The sequence below is a fragment of the Sarcophilus harrisii genome, chromosome 3, assembly GCF_902635505.1.
Source record: "Sarcophilus harrisii chromosome 3, mSarHar1.11, whole genome shotgun sequence".
Classification (NCBI taxonomy): domain Eukaryota; kingdom Metazoa; phylum Chordata; class Mammalia; order Dasyuromorphia; family Dasyuridae; genus Sarcophilus; species Sarcophilus harrisii.
In genome coordinates, this window is record NC_045428.1 from 540,801,565 (window position 1) to 540,823,551 (window position 21,987).

The window sequence follows — 21,987 nt, forward strand, 5'->3', positions numbered from 1 at the left end:
AAAAAATTCACTTCAATATTAATAAACGCTCGCCAATGGCATTGTTATTATTGCCAGTCACCATGGACTCTGTAGGTAATTTTTAGCCCTAGCAAACAGAACTTTTGACTCACTGTATAGATTCCTTCTACCTTTCCTTCCTAGGGCTTCATCTCATCATTTCAAACCTTGAGATGTGCCCTCTGTTTGCCTCAAGGAGTCCCTTGTGGCTAAACTCCTAGGAACCGGGAACCCACAACTTGCCCTCATTCTCAGGAAACAAAGGTCAAGCAAACAAATCACTTCAACTGAGAAAACAGAGGTGTTAGGCTGGAACAGAGGTTTAGGGGAATCATTGCCTTCCACTTTTTGAAGGATTGTGATGTGAAGGAGAAATCAAGATTATGTTTCTAGGACCCAATGAGTAGATGTAAGAGTGGTGATAACCTATAGTGAGACTGGAAGAACTTCCTAATGTGTAGGCTTGCCCAACAATGCAATTCATAGTAAGAACTCCCATATGGAGAGATTTCAGGCTGCCTTATGAAATGAAGTGTTCAAGTAGGCTCCAATAGATACTTCCCTGTCAGCAGGAGTCAGTCCTGTGCTGGGGGACCTCTGAAAAGATGATCTCTGAGGTACCTTCTAATTCTATGATTCAGAGGGGAAAAAAAAAAAATTTCTTTCCCTACTGAATTTAAGTGATTTAATTCTGAACAACTTGTGGAGTTGGGGACAAGTGGAGACTTGGGGACCTACAAAGACCTAGGATTCATGAATTTGTATCCAACTTTGGTTTTAAAAATAAGGAATTTAGTAGAGAGGGTTCACAAAATACTCTTAGGCTGGTACATTTAGCAGCAAAGATCATCAATGTATTTTAGGAAAGTATTAAAAAATGGCTGAAATTAACCTTTTAATACAGAATCAGGGAACTCCATGGGTCCAATTAGGCATGAAGCATGGAGGATGGTCTTCAACTAATCCAAGATTATGAACATATCAGATTTTGGGTACCCAGATAAAATCCTGGACTTGTAAAAGGCAAATGTGGTTTTGGAATCAGCTTATCCTGGTTGTGGTCTGTATCCTGATGGGGGAGAACTGGCTATCAGAAAGCAGTGAAGCAGCCTCCATCAAAAGGTGTAAGGCCAATGGCTCTGAAGGTATCAGGGTGAAGGAGGAATGTCTTTCACTTGTACTTCCTGGTAGGAAATTCTCTTCGACCTTTACCCTCACTGCCAAAATTGCGCACCCGATGGATGGCCTGAAGCTGCTGCTCAATGGTGGCAGTGATATCTACCTCATCGGGAATGTGGACATAGCGGACATTGCGGCCAGTCACAAAGAGGTCATCAAGCTGGACCTGCTGGCCCTGTCGGTCTGTGTAGGTGACCTCAGCCAGGCGAATGTTCATGAAGGCATCCACGTTGTCTACTCGGCCACGGGCCACAGTCTCATCCCGCAAGTCCACTGTGGTTACCAGGCCCCGGAGACCCTGCAGCAGGATGACCAGGCTATTCTCAGCAATGGTACGCTCCTTTACTGAGTGGCTGACCTCCATGTGGTAGCGAGGAAGTGGGAGTACTTCAACGTTTCACTGAAGACAAAAGGAAACATGTAAGCAGCAGCAAGAGACCCAACTCACCCTTTGGCACTGGGAGGGATTTATATTGAGGTTATCCCATTTATTTATTTTTTTGGTAACATGGGCCTATATGGCAATCTGGTAAAGCTTAGAGACCTCTTCTTAAAATGTTTAACTACATAGACTTATTAAGAAAGCTGATTATAATGAAATACAATTATCACATCTATTTGGAAACAAGCTCACAGAATTTCCCATTTTTGACATGAGGACCCAGAGATCTAGAGACAAGGGTTCCCTGATTCACTTAGTCACACAAGTAGTAAATAAGAGAATCAGAATCTGAATGCAAGTCTTCTGGTTTCAAATCCTTTTCTTTCTTTTATACTGCACTGATTCTCAGGGTTTCTTCAAATGTTACCTCAACACTACTTTACCCTGGAAAGTACCACCTGCCTCCATTTCTCACAGTGGTCTGGGATTTAACAGACAATCCCCATTGGTACATGTTGAGCTAGTGGCCAATGCAGTTTTGTGGTTAGGCCTAGAAGCTTCTTAGGGCAAGAACTATGTCTCCTTCCTCTGTCCTTAAAAAAAAACACCTGCCTCAAGTCTGTGCAGGGAAAGCTGGGAGATGGAGCCATCCATGGGTGCCAGAAAAGGATGTCTATTAGTCTTGTGCTGTTTCTATCTGGCTGACCTTCAGTGAGTGACTTCCCATCTTCCTGGAATTCACTCTTTTCCTCTGAAGAAGCTGGACTAGGTAATCTCTAGAGGTACATGACGAAACACACTGGTTTAGGAATCCTAAAACTTGGCTACACAGATCCTTGTCCTCTCTCAACTGTTAGCTAGAACAACATCTTTCCCTCCTGGAGTCTCAATCTGTAATGATGGTAAAAGAAGGGCTCTGGACTAGATGATATTCTCTACGATCCCTATACATCCTTTAGTGGATGATTCAACAATCCAGTGTCTCAACCTGGGACCGGTGAACTTTTTTTTTTTTAAATGTGCTGATAATTATTTCAAGATAATTGATTTCCTTTATAGTCCTATATAGTTTATTTTGTGCATTTAAAAACATTCTCCAGAGAGAGGATCCATTGGCTTCACCAGATGGTTCCATGACCAAAAAAATTAAAAAAAAAAAAAAAAAAAAGGTTAAGAACTGCTGTCAACTTCAGTAGGATTTAACCAATTAAAGATTTGTAAATTCCTAAGAGAATCCGGATTTTCAGAGTTGGAAGGGCCTTTAGTGGCCACTTAGAAGTGACAAACACAGTTTCTGCTTGAAGACTCCCAGGGAGGGAGAAACCGCTACTTTCGGAGGTAGCCCGTTCCCCTTTTGCGCGATTTCAGTTCTTAGACAAGTTTTCTAAATATCCAACTGAAAATTTACCTCTTGGCAACTTCTACCACAGCAATTATAAATTCGCTCTCTATTACCGAACCTCAGTTATGAATAGCACACCCTGCTGGGCAGGTCCCTTAGATCTAGGCTGGGAAGGCCGCACAGACGTCACTTGTCCAGCATTTGCTTCTGGAGACATGAGTCGGAGCAGGTGGTCCGCTCGCAGGACGGAGGCCCCGAGCACCCTTAGGGGCTAAGCCGAGCAGAGGCTCCAACACAGAGGCCCTGTGCGGGTGCGGGGAGCGAGGAAGGGCTGGCCCAGAGCCGCAGAGGCGGGACTGGAGGATGCCTAAGTAAGGCTTCCATCCAGGTGGAACGCCTTTCTCTCAGGCTGGGGTCGGGGCTGCGGGGCCAGCACCCAGACAGGGAGCGCGGCTCTCCGGCTTCTGGGGAGTGGGAAAAGCGGGGCCAAGGGAGTCTCTCAGGTCTGAGGGAGAGGAGAGAGCTCCGCCCGGAACCGGGGACCCCGAGTTCAAATCCAGCCCTTCCCAGCTGTGACTATTCACTTCCCCCGGCTCTCAGTTTCCCCCTCTATGAAATGGGGCCCCTTCCTCCTGGGAAGCCCGGTCACGGGGGAGATGCTGGTTTTGGAAGCGTTTAGCGCCGTGTCGGCGGAGAACACCTTAGCTGAGTGCTGGCTGTTATTGTTATTGTTATTAAGAAGGCCATGGAGGACGTGGGGGGGGGGGGGGAACTCTGCAGGACTTCCGTTCCCTCCCTCGGGGCTGCCAAGCCTCCCAGGAGCCCACCCCCACCGTCCCAGCTCTCCTCCTCCCCCTCCCCCCTCAGGGGCGCCCCTCACCCCTCCCAGCTCCGCCCCCTTCGGCCTCCTCCCCGCCCTGAGGACCCACCACGCAGAACCCCTCACTTCTCTCTCTCTCTCAGGCCCGGGAGGACTCCAGGGGCCATGGAGAATACCCGCGCAGCCTCGCCAAACTTAGCCTCCGGGGCCATAGAGAGGCGGGGACGAAGGAGGGACGTGACCACGTGACCCAGAGCGCGCGAACGCGGCGGGAGAGGAAAAACTACAAGTCCCAAAAGGCTTCGCGGCGCTACGTTCCCCCCCCTCCCCCGCGCTCCTTCCGGTTCATTCTTGCGCACGCCTGGTGGGGCGGCGGAAAACCCCTAAAACCCGCTTCCTCCCTGACCTCCTTCTGTTAGTCTCATCCCTTGCAGCACGTTATGCACTAGGCGGGGTGCGAAGGGGAAGGGCCTTCCCTCCCAGCCCGAGTTGCTCTCCCTCCCTCCCCCGCGCGTCATTTCCGCGGCCTCCCGCCGAGGCTCACCTCCGCGCCTCGCCTCTGCCGGTCTCGCTCGGCCGCGTCACTGCCTTTACGCCGGGCAGGCTGCCAGGCCCCCGAGGGCAGGCAATCTAGCCCTTCCTTCTAATTCCGGCGTTGAGCACGTGGCTCCTATTCGGGTCCTAACAATGGTAGGCCCGATGCGGCCTTTGCTCGGACGTGCGCGGCTCGGTGCGACCCCCTCCTTGGGCTTTTTGGGGCCCGTCCTTTGCCCTCAGCTTTCGCAGCCCTTCACAGAGGGGGGAACGAGGCAGCCAGGGGGCAATGACGTGCCGGAGTCGCTCCAAGCCGGAGTCGGAGGCGGCGTTTGAGCTTTCCTGCCTGCGACCCTGCGCCCTGACCCCCGGGCCCCCGGCTGCGCCTTTCCCCTCGGCGAGGTGGGGTGGAGCAGCCCGCTGCGCCACCCTGCGAGCTATTAATAGCCCCACCCACGCCCTCCAGCTGGACGGTCTCGCCGTCGCGGCGCTTATCTCTCTCCCCAGCTGGGGCTCCTAAACTCCCGGAGGTGGGGCCCGCTCCCTTGCTCCTGTAGGTGCCGAGCCCGAGTTTGCTGGCAGCACGGAGGCGGTGACAGGTGTGGGAAAGTAGTTTCCCGGAGGGTGTGGTCCGAGGGTAGCTGAGGAGAGCGGGAGCCTCCTCGGAGCTAAAAGTTGTGAGCTGTTGCAACGGAATCCTGACTGCAGGAGGGGGAGCGATTAGGGCCGATCGTGAGCTTCGGCAGTGAACCTGTGTTAAAAGCTTACCACGTATGTGCCCGATGCTGAGACGCAAACGGTCCCTGCCCTCCCAGAGCTTGCGGGGGAGCCTGCGAGCACATACATCAGAGCCGGAGAAGGGAGAAAGAAGGGAAAGCGCTACACTTATGGGGAAGGCTTCCTGCGAGAGGTGGGGCTTAAAGCTGGGCAGCAGAAGCGGGGGAGGAGGGGTTCTGGGAGTGGGGAGCAGCCGGAGAGAATGCCCCGAACGGAGGCTCTCATCTACGGAACAGCCGGGCGACCACCGGCACCGAGTGAGGAACGCCGCTGGGAGGAGGAGGAAGCAGCGGGCTGTTTCCGCTGTGAACCCCGGGCGGCGCAGAAGCAGTGTCACAGAAGGGGTCTTCTTCCCCCAGAGTTTTAGGCAGAGCGGAAGGACTCAGTGGTGGAGAGCGAATCCTTGATCTGAGAGATTTTACAAGCCATCATAGCTGAACAGGAACCCCCTCCTTCTGCAAGGGAGAGAACGGATAGGATTTAACTCACTGGAGTCAGCTAGGAATGGGATTTACATGCAGATAATTAGCTTTGGAGAGGAAGGACAGGGGATGCTAAAAGCCATTTTTCTTAGCTATTGTAATCCTTGTGAGAGATACTTGTGACAGGCAAAAAAAAAAGCATTAGATTGTTTATTGGGGAGGGTAAAGGAGGAGGGAGAAGGTAGGGAGGAAAAACTTGAAACAGTTTTGCAAGGGTGAATGTTGAAAACTCTCTTTGCATGTATTTTGAAAATTAAAAGCTTTTAAAATTTTTATCTCACATCATTTTATTCCTGTGGGAATAAGTAATAATCATTCCTCAGAAGTGATTTGTGAGATTGGGCCAAAATAAAAAATTGTCCCCCTTTGTGGTTACTTCTCTAGTGATTATTCTTCCTGGAACTTTTCCACTGGCATAGTTTTTTATTTACAAGATATATACATGGGTAATTTTTCAGCATTGACAATTGCAAAACCTTTTGTTCCAATTTTTCCTCTCCTCCCCATCCCCTCCCCCAGATGGCAGGCTGACCAATACATGTTAAATATGTTAAAGTATATGTTAAATACAATATAAGTATACATGTCCATACAGTCATGTTGCTATACAAAAAGAATCGGATTTTGAAATAGTGTACAATTAACCTGTGAAGGAAATAAAAAATGCAGGTGGACAAAAATAGGATTGGGAATTCTATGTAGTGGTTCATACTCATTTCCCAAAGTTCTTTCACTGGGTTTATCTGGTTCAATTCTTTATTGCTTCATTGGAACTGATTTGGTTCATCTCATTGTTGAATAGGGCCATGTCCATCAGAATTGATCATCGTATAGTGTTGTTGTTGAAGTGTATAATGATCTCCTGGTCCTGCTCATTTCACTCAGCATCAGTTCGTGTAAGTCTCTCCAGGCCTTTCTGAAATCATCCTGCTGGTCGTTTCTTACTGAACAATATTCCATAACATTCATATACCACAACCTATTTAGCCATCCTCCAATTGATGGGCATCCACTCAGTTTCCAGTTTCTGACCACTACAAAGAAGGCTGCCACAAACATTCTTGCATATATAGGTGCCTTTCCTTTCTTTAAGATCTCTTTGGGATATAAGCCCAGTAATATCACTGCTGGATCAAAGGGTATGCACAGTTTGATCATTTTTTGGGCATAGTTCCAAATTGCTCTCCAGAATGTCTGGATGTATTCACAATTCCACCAACAATGTATCAGTGTCCCTGTTTTCCCACATCCCTTCCAACATTCCGCATTATCTTTCCCTGTCATTCTAGCCAATCTGACAGATGTGTAGTGGTATCTCAGAGTTGTCTTAATTTGCATTTCTCTAATAATGACTTGGAGCATCTTTTCATATGGCTAGAAATAGTTTCAATTTCTTCATCTGAAAATTGTCTGTTCATATCCTTTGACCATTTATCAATTGGAGAATTGCTTATTTCTTAGAGTCAGTTGTCTGTATATTTTGGAAATGGCCTTCATCAGAACCTTTGACTGTAAAAATGTTTTCCTAGTTTATTGCTTCCCTTCTAATCTTGTCTGCATTAGTTTTGTTTGTACAAAAACTTTTCAATTTGATATAATCAAAATTTTCTATTTTGTGATCAGTAATGACCTCTAGTTCTTCTTTGGTCATAAATTCCTTCCTCTGAGAGGTCTGAGAGGTAAACTATCCTGTGTTCTTCTAATTTATAATCTCATTCTTTATGACTGGCATAGCTTTTAAGCAAATGAAGATTCATGTACAGAGTTGTTTGCAGGTTGTCACCCATTTGAATGAGATTTCTTTGAAGCCAGATGTCCAAATAGATGGAGGAATCTGGAAGTCCCGAGTTCATATCCTGACTCAGACATTTACTAGTTGTGTGATTCTTAAATTTCTTTTTCTGTTACCACAGTGTCTTTGTATCTGGTAGATGCTTAATGCTTGGCATGGGCAAAAAAAAAAAAAAAAAAAAAAAAAAAGAAAACTCTTGAGAAGCCCAATGGGCTGGCACCAGGGATAGCTCCTTTAGTTACAAGCATGCTTGACAATTTCAAAAGGAAGTATGTTTTGATAAAACAGGGTGTAATCTTGAGGAAAATGCAATAGTGAATGGAGGATTCGTAGATTCTCATTTAGTCCTGACCATTAGTGTGAAGCTTTTCCCAACCATGGTCTGGACTTTCTCACGGGAGAAAAATGAATAGGAAAACCACAGACCTGGTCCAGCCTTCATGTTCCTTGACAGCCCCACCTAGAATTAATTGACTAGCAGCCTTGACTCTAGCTGCAGAGGACAGATGCCAAACACTCAGAAGTTGGAAAGAACCCAAAGGGTGGGGGTGAGATGCTGGGGTCATCCCACAATTCAAATTACTTTGATTTGGCATGGTCCTATCATATTTACATTACAAAATGGGTGTGTCTGATATTCTGGGAATTGACTTCAAATCACAGAGCCACATGAAGATGACATGACTCAGGAAGGGCTGGAGTTTCCCCAATCTGATTCTTCACCTTCCTGCAACCCATTCCTTGCTGGATACACTGCTAAAGAAAGGAGTTGAGGAAGGACAGTCAATATGTCAAGTATTTATATTAAGCCCCTTCTCTGGGGACACAAGGCAAAAGTGAAAATTTAATTAAAGAGAAGGTATTTTGAAATTCACATCTTTATAGTGAAAACTAATTTATTTAGTGCTCCAAAGTTTACAGATATATCTCATTTGAGCCTCACAACAACCCTGTGAGGTAGGTGCTATTCTATTCTCCCCATATTACAGAAAAGGAAACTGAGGCTGAGAGGGGTTAAATATGGTGACAGCTAATAAGCATCAGAGATGGGATTTACATTCAGGTCTCAGACTCCAAGTCAAGCCAACTCCATCCACTATAGATCACTGTCCTTTCCATGAAGACTTTTGGTGTGTGTGTGTACAATCTGTGGTTTGGGAAAGGGTAAGAGGTGAGGGAAGGCTGTACTCTGTTCTTTGCCACCGGGCATTAACTTTCTGTTGCTGTAACCTCCTACAAACAGGAACACAGAGGTAGTGGAGTAGAATGATTAGTGGTCTGGAGGTCAAGTCCTTGACTTTACCACTGGCAGCTTGGTGGGAGCTTGCTAAGTCAAAACCTCTTTGGGCCTCATTTCGCTCACCTGTCGAGTGGGGTTGGTTTCCCCACACACAGTCCTCCAAGGGTTACAAAGTCCATTTTCATTACTGAGGTGTAGGTGTTAATATTCCATTGCAGGGAAAGCAACTGAGGTTAGAGAACTTATCACGCATCTAAAAGGTGAAGTTGACTGGGGCCAGGGGCTCTTCACTACAGTAGCTAGCAGACTCCAGTGAGAAAATGCCAGTGAAAACACTCTGACAACACGATAAGCTACACCCACCAGAGGCAGCCATTTGCTGGACCACTCCATGATTGCCATCGCCCTTAGTCTGCTAAGATTTTGCCATCAGAACATGAACTCAAATCAGGCCTGATCCAGCCAGAAAGGCCTTGAATTCAGACCTGATAAAGCATGTCTCAGTCAACAGTATGCTGCACAGAGAGGCTCAACAACAGAAAATGGACCATTGAGTGAATACAGCAACCCACTAAATGACACCCACAGTGTCTGGTGCGACTGGAGTGGATGAAATATTAGTTCTAATTAAAAAAAAAAAAAAAAAGTGAGCGCCTCATCTCTTGGAAGTTGGTGAGTAGGTCACTGTTTTTGATTTGGTTGCAGCCACTTACAAACCTACCATCTATATGGAGGGATTGGGGTCTGTGACAGAGCAGAGGAGTACTGGTGAGGAGTAGAGGCGTCCTGGGCTGCTTGGGGGTGGAGGACAAGGATGAATGCTCCTTTGGGGATGTTTGGTCCAGCAAACCCCACTTTCTGATGCTTCCTTACCCATGGCTGGAGAATAAGGGAGTTTTACTTTATACCACAGACAAGGCAGGCCTGGGTACTACTGTGTGAGCCACAAGATGGGATCATTGATTTAGACCTGAAACAGACTTTAGAGGTCATCTAATTCAGACCCTTTTACAGATGAGGAAACAGACCTAGAAAAGTGAGATTAATTGCCCAAAGCCACAAAGGGAGTAAGATGAAGAACTGGGATTAGAACTTGGGAATTTGGGTACTCTGGTTCCAAATGTAACACTCCTTCCATTGGACCATGCTGGAAGATTATTCTCGTTTGTCTCACTTTCTATACCTCCCCCCTCCCCCCCCCCCACTTCAGTTGTAGTTCACTGCAGTTGCAGTTCAGTCCTACTTCAGTTGTAGGACCCTCTTTTTGGTAGCCAGCGCTGTTATAGTGTTACTTGGACTTTAAGACTAAACCTACAGGTGGTTGGGTGGTCCCCTTACAGTCCCAATGACAATAGTGGCAAGTCTTAAATCACTATGAAAAGGGCATTTGGGGGCTTCTTGGTAACATTTCTATCTCTTTTCCCTTTGGTTCGGTGTTAAATGAATAGAGTTCAGGAAGTTTTATTCCTGTCACCCAGTCTTTGTTATTTCTGACTTATTCCTTGTGCCCTTGTGGGCTCTAGACATTCCTATTGCTCGACACAAAGGAATCACACTCACTTTTTCAGTATTGCTGAGAGTCCAAAGGGATGGAACAGGTCAAAAGATTTCATCATCTAAGAGCTATTTCAGGCCTAGAGATTTTTATCTTATTTATAAAGACAACAGATATGTCTGAAATCATGGGCATCGCTCAGGAATATGCTAATGGAAGGTGGCCACCTCTTGTTGGCAGTTTGTGGCTCACCTTCAAGGGCCCAGAGGACATGCTCCCAACACCTAGTTAAAGCCTGGTTTTGTAATCTGGTTAGCCAGACTTCAACAAAGGGATAGGAGCTAGCCTTTAAACTGACTGGAACATTTCATCCTTGCTTTGCACCCAGCCAAACTACCCCTTTCAAAGGGAGCCCAAGTTCTGTAAAAAGGGACTGAACAGAAGGCACTTTGTAAACTCTTGAACAAGAGTGTTAATGCACGATATCCCCTAAATACCACATACTTTAGTGGGGGAGCTTTTGCAGAAAACAGATAAATGGGCAGGAACTAATGATTTGCTAAGATGACTTATTCACTCATATCAAAACCCTCCTCTAGTGCCAGAGAACACCTACAGTTCTAGGAATAAGTCTGATGATAGCTTTTTAAAGACAAGAATGGGATGATCCCTACCCTTGTTCTCACTGCAGAAGAGTCCCATTTTAACTTGGACAAGACAGATAGAGGGAATGGAGGAAGGGAAGAAGCCAGGTAACCCACTCATGAGGTTCCACATCACCAAGCTGGATGGTTCCTATATATAAATAATTTAAGAATAATCCATATCCTTTATTTGGAACTGAACCAGCTATAATGCATGAGGACCGATAAGGGATTGATGCATCATTTTAAAGTGCAAATCCTTCAGCACTGAGCCAGAGCACATCTGATTCACCATAAGGGGTCAGGGTACAGGTCCATCTTTGTGCATGTTGTTTGGCATAGCCCCCAGCCTCCCCTGTTGCAAATTGTGAGTTAGCTCCTACAGGTTACAGTCTAGCACATGGGAGGAAAGGGCTCCCCAGATCACTCCCGTTTCAGTAGCAAGAGGCTGAATTGATTTCAGTTTCATGAAAAGAAAGAAGGCAAAGCCTATGGATACTTTGAGTAAGTCCTAATTAGACTTGGGACTCTATTCCTCTTAAAGGGAAATTTCTTGGTTGATAATCAAAAGACAAAGTGACAGTTCTGTGGTATCTTGGTTGCCTGAGCACAGAGCATTGGCTTTAGGAGATATATCTCAGGATCTCCTGGTGGTCTGGCATGCCAGCTTGGGGATGGCAAAGGTATAGGAAGCAGGGGACAAAGAACAGAGGGTAAAGCAGCACAGACCATGCAGAAAAGCAAAACGTTTTCTTCATATATATATATATGTACATATATAGCTACATATCTGTGTATCTGTATGTTCCCCAGTCCCTGTTTGGGAGACAGCTGGCACAATCCATGACACAGCCCTGATTATCCTGTTTCCCTAAAATTCCTGCTCCTAATACACAGGACAAGAGAGCTTTCCAAACCCCCCTATATGGCAGAACACAAGCAGAAACCTTTAGACTCCCCATTCAGAATCAGAGACATTGACAAGATCCAGATCTCCCACAGGAGACACAAGGGAGCAAAGCTGAGAGGCAGCGCACAGTCTTACCCTTATGCACTCGGGGGTTGGGATCTGAGCCTGCTCAGCCACGGATGGCTGCTGTAACATTTGGAAAGGAAACACAAAAAGGTCAATTTTGAAAATCAGAATGAATTTAGCTGAGTGCAGAGTGTGTGTGTGTGTGTGTGTGTGTGTGTGTGTGTGTGTGTGTTGGTGGCTTTGGGGAAGAGCTCTGAGTAAGGGAAGGAAGCTTGTGCAAGTTGATCACAGTACAAAAAAGTATAAGATAACAAGGCTCCACTTGGTAGAAAACTAGCAGCATCTTTGAGGGTCCTACTCTGGTCTCAGGCAGCTCTGGTCCAGCAGTCTCTGCTGTAGGTGGAACCCCCGGCTTGCCAGGCCACCGTTATAATTCATCCATCATGGCCAGCAAATCATCACCTTTGCTGGTACTCTGTTGGGGCTGATCATGAATCTCAAACTCCCCCATGATCCGAGTTAGCTCTTCATTTCTTTGTTGGTCCTGTTAATGACAGTAAAGGCAGAAACAGGTAGAAATCATGTGTGGATGCATAGTTGGCCCAGGGTTTGTTTTAGGAGAATAGTTCTATCTCGTTCCTCCATATGTCAAGTCAGGCCACTCTAGGCAGTGAGCCCCCTTGAATTCTCCATCTGCTCTGACTAGAGGGCTTCTTCCTCTTCTAAACCTAATGGTGTTTTATTCACAGCTCCTGGTGGTACTGATGATGTTCTTCCCTACTATCCCGTAGGCCTTCTGGGCAGAGCTGAGGCCTAGCCCTGGGCCTTCCTGGCACTTTGCACCTGTCATCTGGCTCCTCCCAGCATAAGCTCATCACTTTCTACCCTCCCCATCACGCTGCTAACCTAAGCCTTGGAGACCACCTCCCTCAGTCTCCTCTCTCTTTTGCCTGGAGGACTGGAGATGAAGTTCTAAATTCAGATTCTCCTTTACAGAGGTCTGTAACTACATCTTCAGCTTACCCCTCTTTGCACCTGCTGCTCTGCTTGGTCCCACCGCTATCCCCATCCCCACCCTGGCTTTCCAGCCCCCTTTTGTGTGTTGTTCGTTACCTTTTCCTGTTAGATTGTAAGATCTTTGAGGGCAGGGAGACCATTTTTCTTTTTCTTATGGTATTCCTAATACTCATCATGGGGCCTGGCACACAGTAGGAACTTAATAAATGCTCACTGAATTGAATTATATATGTTAAAAACTGAATTGGCTTTTAAGGGTTATTATTAATATTTAAAATTCAAGATGTGAAGTGATGAAAAGGATGAAGTTTCGAGTCTGAAGTGGAAGAAAATGAGGTGGAAAAACTCACTCAAGCTCACCTAGAAAGTAAATGGAACCAGCAGCACTAGGAGCTAGTCTCCTGGTCCTTGATTCAATGTCTTTTCTGGCATCAAGTTAACAGGAGGGAATTCCAAGAGAGTGCCCCCTAACCTCTTCTCTCCTACACTGCTCAAATTCTGTGACTGGCTGAGAAAGCCTCTTATTATTTTCTATGCAGCTCTCATGCCCCATTCAAGCTTAGTTTTTCATACAAAGTAGATCCTGTCACAGGGTTTTCCCTATCCCACTCACCTGGGCTGCCTGAATGTTGATCACTTGATATGATAATTCTTCTGGTCTGGTTAACGCAGCATGCCTAAGGAGAAAAGCAGTTAGAAAAACAACACATTCTAGAGTTTAGATCACTTAAGAGAAATATACGAAGATCTACTTCCCAATTTCCTGCAGGTTTTCCCAATATGACTAATGCTTCCTTACAACAATACTGCTTATTGCTCCCAAATACATTCCCTTATTTGCTGGCAGAGTTCCCGAAGCAGTCTCCGATGGGATGTCACCTAAATGCCAACTCAATCACTCTCTATTTTTATGGACTAGGAATAGATTTATTGAGGCAGTGAGGTGGCGTAGGAAGACAAGAGTTCAAATCTGGCCTTAAGACACTTCTTAGCTGTGTTACTCTGGACAAGCCACTTAACCTCCCTTTGCTTTAATCCTCTTAAGAAATGACAAACTAATCCAGTATCTTTGCCAAGAAAGGGGTGTTGGGGTCCTTGGACATGACTAAACAACAGAAATAAAACAGGATTTAGCTTGACTCTCAATACTAGCATTATCAAGTGAATGAAAAGTATATATTTCTAAGTAGTTTGTCTTCTTATTTTTCAGGGTCACTAGCCACTAACATTATAAGGCTGATTCTAAGGAAGGATTGGAAATGTATAACTATATGTATGTGCATATATACATATATTATTATAAGTTATATACACACACACATATATATATATTCACACAAACACATACATGATTTTGAATTCAGGTCATTTATGATTTGCAATCATACAGTATGCTTAGGAAAATAATGACAGAAACATGAATTTTTTTTTGGCATTGAGCAATTGGAAATTAAAGCCCTGCAGAGATTTCCCTTGTAAATCTTACCTATCTCATTTTTCTCATTTCTGGGTTCAGCTATGCTTGCTGTCCTCCAGTAGAACCAGACTTGCATAGAAGATGATGGCTTAGATCACATTTGAGAATCTGTGCAGCACTTTAATTCCAGATTGCTCAGTGCCACAAAAGCTCATCTCTTTAATGTATTAGTAATACCACATGACCACAAATCATAAAAGGTCATGATCTTAGAGAATCAAAATTGCAAGTAACCCAAATAATAATGGAAGAACACATAGTAGGAATAAGTAGCTGCAGCAAGCTCCCAATACCAAGAGCAGTTCATATTTAAACAGTACATTGGGAAAATGCTTTTCTACACTGTGTGGTGTTATTCCCCATTTTCCTTTAGTAGGTCCTTCCTTCCCCTTTGCAGGTCACAGATCTTACCCTGTGTCCTAATCCCAGTGACTTGTGAGGTACCCTTCTAGATCTCTTGACAATGCATGTCAGTGGATACCCCTGGCGGCCATGGGACCCCCCCCCCCCCCCTCCCATTCTTAATACAACACTAGCCTGCTTCTTTTCTGTGTCATGTCACTCTGGTAATTTGTATGCTCTCTCTCTTCTCTCCCTTCTTTACTGGTCATATGCTGCAGTCCCCACAGATCCATGTCATGTCACTTTAATGCTGAACCCACCACTCTAATGTGGTTTCTCAGCATCATGAGGATATTGATGTCAAAAAGATGGGTCTTTGTTTCAGGGAGAAGTATGGGATCATTCCCCTTTACAGATGAAGGAATGGGTTTTGGAAAATTAAACGCTTTTTCAATATGTGTATGAGAGAGCAGAGTAGCAGAATATTCTAAAAGGGTGGAGGGAGAGAGTACCTATCCAGACAGACCCACTAAAGCACCAAGAGGAGTAAAACATACTCTTCTTCTTCATCAGTGGTAAACAGATTCAACCGGAATCCAGGTTCAGGGCCACTGGTTTTCTTAATTTCCATTCCTCCCATCAATCTGGCCAAGAAATTCAGTTCTTCTTTAGCAAGAGTTCTCGCAGCAATGTTATCCTATTAAAACAATTTCATGATCTTAGCTATGCGAGGGTGTTCACACTCACCAATTTCAGATGCTGTAATAAATTCCATAGCTTTGGGGTTAACATTTCAAATAAAAATAAAACATGATTTCTGGGTGAATTAGACCCATTTGGAAAGCCTGGAAGTATCTAGAATCCTTCTCTAACAGTGGCAGAAGCAAGCTCTTGCTCATAAGAGAGCAGGGATCTGAACCCCAGGTGGAGGGACTTAGACACAGGACAGGTGCCGGACACGTCAGGCCCCCCACGACAAGCTCTGGAGTGGCTCCAGGGCCATGCTTTCAGAGACCAGATGAAGCTCTGGCTGCGGCAGTACCAACCCTTTCTTTACAAACTATTTTTCTTCTGTAAAGATGAGAGCTTTGCCTTTTACTTTAGGTTCCATTTATTTTCTTTTTCTTCTTTTAGTGCTATCAATGGACTCCATGGGAACAAGGGCATGCGCCCAAGCCTCATTCTGGATGAGCTTTCACACTGCCCTCTAGTGATCAGAGTTGCTACTGAGAGCCTCTAGAGGATCCAATGGTAAAAGTTACTTACTCCCTAACTAGTTATTTGCCAAAGCACTGGGAATTATATATAAGGAACTTAAAATCTGGCTTAGAATTCATGCGCCATACTACTAAACAGAGGGACATTTTTAGAAAGGACCCACAGAAGTGCTGGTATCAAGTTATAGTGACCACTGGCTTAAAGGATGGAGTGTCTGGTCAGGCAAGGGTCAGAATCACTGACCTCTGCTCACTGAAGAAGGTAGAGCTGTGGCCAAAGGTCTGTGAAACTGCACCTCTGTATCCCAAAAGGACTATGAAAGAGGGGCCAGTACCCACATGTCCAAGAATGTTTGTGGCAGCCCCTCTTTGTAGTGGCAAGAAACTGGAAATTGAGTGGATGCCCATTAGTTAGAGAATGGCTGAGTAAGTTCTGGGATATGAATGCTGTGGAATATTATTGTTCTGTAAGAAACGACCAGCAGGAAGTTTTCAGAGAGCCTGGAGAGACTTACATGAACTGATGTTGAGTGAAATGAGCAGGACCAGATCATTGTACACGGCAACAACAAGGGTATGTGTAGAACAACTGTGATAGACTTAGCTCTTCTCAGCAATAAAGTTATCTAAGACAATTCTGATAGATTTGGGAAGAAAAATACTATTTGCATCCAGAGAAAGAACTATGGAGACTATATGTGAATCAAAGACTACTATTTTCATCTTTTTTTGTTTGTTTTTTTCTTTCCCATGGTTTTCCCCTTTTGTTCTGATTTTTCTTTCACAACAAGACTAATATGGAAATGTTAAAAATTTTTGTACATGAATAACCTGTATCAGATTGCTTGTTGTCTTGGGAAGGGAGGGAAATAAAGGAAGGAGGGAGAAAGAAATTTGAAATTAAAATTTTTTTACAAAAGTAGATGTTTTCTGAAAACTATCTTTATGTGTAATTGGAAAAATAAAATACTATCAAATTAAAAAATAAAAAAAAGAAAAGGTACACCCTTTCAGTGATAGGAAGAGCATATTCTAAATGGGTAGACATTTCTTGTAGACTTGAGAAGATGATAAATACTGAGGAAAAAGTCATGTAGCCTCCACTTTGACTGCTGCAGGTTATAGTCACAGGAAAATTTAAACACAGACTAAAAGTAAAAGATCAGGATGGCAACACTGGTAGATAGAAAGTAGCTCACCTTAGTATTCAAAGATGAATTCTTTAATGCTCCAGACACACGTGTTTCCACTGGCCGACTGGCGCTGTACCTGATATCAGCAACAAGTAGTTAAAGTATTTTCCTGGTGCCTGTATCATTTTACAGGCTAATTATTCCCCATTAATTATTTCTAATTATTCCCCATTTTAATTCCCTACTTTGAGACACTGAATAGTTGCAGTGAAGAGTATGGATTGAGGTGTATAGATTTTGGAATGGTACTGGAAGGCTGGATTACTAAGTGGGGATCAAACAATCAAATTTCTCAATTCCTCAGGAGTAAATAAAAACAGCAAACATAGAATTGGGAAGTGCTGGTATCAAGTTATAGTGACCCCTGGCTTAAAGGACGCAGTGTCTGGGCAGGCCAGGGTCAAAAATCACGACCTCTGCTCACAGACAAGGTGGAGCTGTGGCTTTTTTCAGATCATCCCTAAACTGGTCCAGACACTTAATGAAAAATACATACTATTGCATCAGTAAACTTTATTAATTTCATTTATTTAATTTATTAAGTACTTACTATGTGTGAATGCACATTTGAAGCAGCTAGGTGACTCAGTGGATATAGAGTTAGGCCTGGAGTCAGGAAGACCTGAGTTCAACTCTGACTTCACAAACTTATTAGCCATGTGACCCTGGACAAGATACTTAACCTCTGTTGTCTTAATCTACTGGAGAACGAAATAGCAAACCACTTCTGTATCTTTGCCCAGAAAACCCCATGGAGAGTATTGGTGTTCTATGGCCTATAGGTCATGAAGAGATGGACATGACTGAATGATTGAACAACAAAAATGTGTAAATGCTGGGGATAAAAATAGAAAAGCAAGACAATTCCTGCTCTCAACAATCTCATGTTCTACTAAGGGGAGAAACAGGTATTGGAGGCTCTAGCTTTGAGTCCAGTGGAAAGGCCCAGTGGTCTTTAGGTTACAGCCTCAAGGCAGATGATAATACAGTGCAGTGCTTGTTTGGCTATTTGCCAAAGGGCATGAGCAGAGGCTCTGGCCAGCTTTCTTCCATGATGATTAATGACCTTTTCTTTACCTACAGAGTTTTTTTTTCATTGTGGTATTCTTAGTTTTTTGTGATAAGGTCAAGGAAATGAGTGCATTCATAGGAGGAAGAGAGCCACCTCTGCCTCTAGCAGTAGCTTTTATAGCTAGGGTCAAAGAGGCTTTTAATTAAAAATCATTCTACATGGTTCTTTCAAGAACTTACATATTTGTTTACTTACATATTTGTCCCTAGGGTGAGGACTCTGTCTCCAGAAAGCTCAAAAGAACCTTCACTCTCTGCCCTGACATATTGTCCGCCATGCTTAAATTCCATTCTCTTCACTTCTTCTCCTTTGTTATTAAACATTCTGCAACACAACCAATGGTTCAGAATGATCCCAAAGGGCAAAGATTTTGTGTTTTACTTTTTATACTTGAGGATAAGAAGCTGCTGTTTTTGCCTATAACACATTGTTCCCAATGTTAACAAATAAGCCCTAATCCTTTTTATAACCACATTAGGTATAATGAAAAATGACAGTGGGGTTAAGAAAGAAGAGTGCTCTGAAGAGGAAGACTTTAATGAACTAAGGCCAATGACTGAGACCTTAGTTTATAACAAAAACAAATCTAAGAGTTGTAGGGCAACTGAGGAAAAACCGAGAGAACCAAAAGTTATCTGGTCCAAATCTCTGATGCACACATCATCAAGAATTACATCATTTCTGACAAATGGCCATTAAGCTCAGCAACCTACTCCATTTATGGATATCTCTAATTAAGGAAAGTTATTTCTTATATTTACTTAAATGCCTCCCCATAACTATCTACCAATTCAAATTCTTTTCTTTTAATTTCCACTGAACAAATTTAATATATTTTTCACATAAAGAGCCTCAAAATACCTGATCACAGTTATCATGTTTCCTCTAAGATTTCTTTTTCAGACTAAACTTGACTAGTTTGTTGAGAGGTCATTTAGTTCCCTTGCCATACTAATCACTCTCTTCTGGGTTGCTTTCCATGGATGGCTAATCATTGTTTTTGTGGAACACAACACTCTGGGAGGTAATCTGGCCATCACAGAGCTGTGTAAATAACCTTCCCTGCTTTGGATACTGAATCTCTATTAATGGAACCTGAGATTACATTAATTTTGGGGGGGGGGTTTGGGAGGAGGGAATTGGATAGCTACATCATACTGTTGACATATTAAACTTTTAGTTACTAGGATGCCCCTATGATATCACGTGATGATTTTTCTATTCTATATTCATGAAGTTAATTGTTTAAAATGTATTAAGAACCTCTATCAAATCATTATTGCCGAGAATTCACCTGATGAGTCCAGGAACTTTGGTTCCCCATGGAACAGGCCCAGATATTGGCAACACAAAACGGCCATTTGAATTCTGGACTTTGTCCTTTAGAAATATAGATACCTAGGAAAAACATAATAGTGATATTTTCAGCATCAAGCAAAGTGAGTACAATCTAGAAATAAAAAATATACCAGAAATAATCTGTATTATTGGTACATAATTGGGACTGGTAAACATGCTAGAATTTGGGGCTGTTACAGTCATCAGAGTAAGGAGGAATAAATCAATAAGGAGAAAGGCTCCAGGCATAAATGAGTTAGATGTGAAATCTTGTCTTATATCTTTCTTCACAAATGAAAATTCTTAATGCTGATTCTTATCCCATTGGGATCCCATTGGAATCCCATTGGAATCCCATTTGAAGTTGGATTTATTATGGACTAAAAGCTGTTAAGAAACTTCTAAACAAATTAGTCAAATTAACTATTTAAATTTATTTATGTATATTGAATAAATCTGTTTCTAATATCTGTTACTAAATTATTCTATGGCATGTCTAAAAGGAGGTTTTGCAGTGTGGCTTCCTCAGACTTTTAAAATTGGCTTTATAAATGAAACACAGCATTCTCATATCAGGTGGTCTTATACAGTGGCTGAACTTTCCATTGTGAATCATCATGATCTATTAAGCCCCTACTATATAGTATTAGAGAAGGTCCAAGCAAAGAATCATCACTGTGGGCCGGATTGGCAGGATGCATGGAGGAGGTTTGATTTGAGAAGTTGGGCTTTAAGGATGGGTAGGACTTTGATAATTGACAAGGAGCCATGGGAATGGTTTAAGGAGGAATGGGAACGAGAGCACTGAGTTATCAGAACCAGGGGTCTGGAGGAATGGATTTCTTTTTTTTTTTTTTTTTTTTTTTTTTTTTTTTTTTTTTTTTTTTTTTTTTTTTTATTTTTTTTTAGGAATGGATTTCTTTAGGAGGATGGAATAAAGATTGGAAATGTAACTATTAAAAATGCTACTTGTGTTAGTTTCTGTCAGAAACCAAGTATATTAAAAGCCACTTGTGTTTCTTAATTTAACTACAGAATTTATATTTTGCAAACAGAATTTCACTTGTAGGAAGATGATTAAATAGGTGATTTCTTGAGATTATCGTATGTTCTACAAATAGAGGCAGAGCTATCTTTTTATTTAATTGAAACAAGTGAGATATTTGTCCCTAGAAGATTGATAGTATTTTTTTAAAAACAGGAATCGGATTCGGACAAAAAATATACTGATAAGATGATGCTGTAGGACCTACAGATCTGTATTATCTTAATGCTCTTATTATTGTTGTTGCTATTAAGAACTACTCAAATTTCTAGGAAACTTTACAGTTTGAAAAATTTTTTGTCCTTAGCAAAACATTTTGAGGTGGATAGTGTGTCTGTTTTACAGATGAGGAAACTGAGGCTCAGAGTGCTGTTAAGTTGCAGCTTTGGGTCTGAAATCCTTTTTCCGCAAAGGGCAGAGTTCTGTTCCTGATCTTGTCCTCCCCAGACTATTTTGGACCCTGTTGCTTCTCAGGGTATGTCTGATACCGGTTTCATTTTAAGGCTCCTTGATTCTGTAAGAGACTGTTTGTACACTTACCCGGATGTGCATGTCCTGAAAGAAAAGCAGCAGAGTTTGTCTGATGAGCTGGAATTCTCCAGCAGGAAGACAACCATACACCTGCCCAAAAGAGAGAAAGCACGGCCCATGACCTCTACGGGAAGAGGCAGGTGTGGGTACAATGAATGGAATAGGAGGGCAAAGTGGAGCAGCAGCAGACATGACAGCTGGGCCACTCCGGGGAAAACAGCATGAAGAAAATGACCAGAGAGTTATTTAACATTTTTTATGATACTTTATAGCTCTTTATTTCTCCCCCCAAAAGCTCCCGAGGACATACCCCAGAATTTAAAAAAAATCACAGAATTCTAGCTCTAAGGGAGACAATCTTCATCTTCTTAAATCTCTCCTCACTTTCTCTGCTCCCTTGTTTACAGAAGAGAAAACGTTTAATGGGGAAAAGAAGTGCACCTGACCCCGGGAACCACTTAGTAGAACATTCACCAGGGACTCCTGGAGAGGATCACTGGGTGGGGATGTGGCAGGGGAGATCCTGGTCATGGGGCTGGATGACACACCATTTTGGTGAGATCTGATACACTACAGGATTCTAGGAACTCTCTTAAAACACTGGCTGCTCTTTGTGATTACTGAAAAAGGGAAAATGACTGAAGCTAATGCCTAAAATGTTCTTTTCAGGTAATTCAGAATTTTGTTAGGAGACATGTACGCCTCCATGGCCATGGGATTTATCTTAATTATTGAAATGTCAAAGAATGTTAGCACAATTGAGGGTTTATTGATTGATAAAATCCTTACTTCAATTATGTGCCGAAAGGTCTCATCCACTTGATTCATGATATCTGGGGAGTCACGGACAAAATTCTTGATGGCATCTAAGTGGTTGAAAGTTATCAGCAATATATCTTTGGGTCGGGGACACAATAAGACTTGATATTTGAAAGCCATGGTCATCAAGTCAAAGAGCTGAAAACCCATAAAAAACACAAAAATAAATGATTAAATTTATAGTGACTGATCAATGTGATATGATATTGTACTATTAATATTTTTGTGGATTTCAATCACATCAGACTTTTTTTTATTAAAGCTTTTTATTTT

The 21,987-nt window shown here is 43.2% G+C and overlaps 2 protein-coding genes across 7 annotated transcripts in view; both read right to left on the reverse strand.

Moving 5' to 3' along the window:
* Window positions 1–833: 833 nt before the first annotated feature.
* Window positions 834–5,268, reverse strand: LSM10 (LSM10, U7 small nuclear RNA associated). 4 transcript variants are annotated; one of them, XM_003765368.4, is made up of 2 exons: window positions 5,026–5,268; window positions 834–1,579 (listed from the first exon to the last, which is right to left on the reverse strand). In XM_003765368.4, exon 2 carries the CDS (start codon window positions 1,541–1,543, stop codon window positions 1,172–1,174), a length of 372 nt encoding a protein of 123 aa, XP_003765416.1. In that variant the 5' UTR covers window positions 1,544–1,579; window positions 5,026–5,268; the 3' UTR covers window positions 834–1,171. The 4 variants fall into 4 exon arrangements, with proteins under 4 accessions (XP_003765416.1, XP_031818026.1, XP_012401334.1 ...); XM_031962166.1 differs by lacking the exon at window positions 5,026–5,268 and adding an exon at window positions 4,268–4,686; XM_012545880.3 differs by lacking the exon at window positions 5,026–5,268 and adding an exon at window positions 3,833–3,987.
* A 6,167-nt stretch (window positions 5,269–11,435) lies between these two features.
* The window catches only part of OSCP1 (organic solute carrier partner 1), a 38,663-nt gene continuing 28,111 nt past the window's right edge, over window positions 11,436–21,987 (reverse strand). For all 3 annotated transcript variants that reach the window (XM_031962167.1, XM_031962168.1, XM_031962169.1), the window contains 8 exons: window positions 21,685–21,852; window positions 20,905–20,985; window positions 19,276–19,379; window positions 18,177–18,305; window positions 16,916–16,985; window positions 15,057–15,196; window positions 13,294–13,357; window positions 11,436–12,207 (listed from right to left, as the gene is read on the reverse strand). In XM_031962167.1, coding sequence (XP_031818027.1) covers window positions 12,091–12,207; window positions 13,294–13,357; window positions 15,057–15,196; window positions 16,916–16,985; window positions 18,177–18,305; window positions 19,276–19,379; window positions 20,905–20,985; window positions 21,685–21,852 — 873 coding nt within the window. In that variant the 3' untranslated portion in view covers window positions 11,436–12,090. The remainder of the gene's footprint in view (window positions 12,208–13,293; window positions 13,358–15,056; window positions 15,197–16,915; window positions 16,986–18,176; window positions 18,306–19,275; window positions 19,380–20,904; window positions 20,986–21,684; window positions 21,853–21,987) is intronic.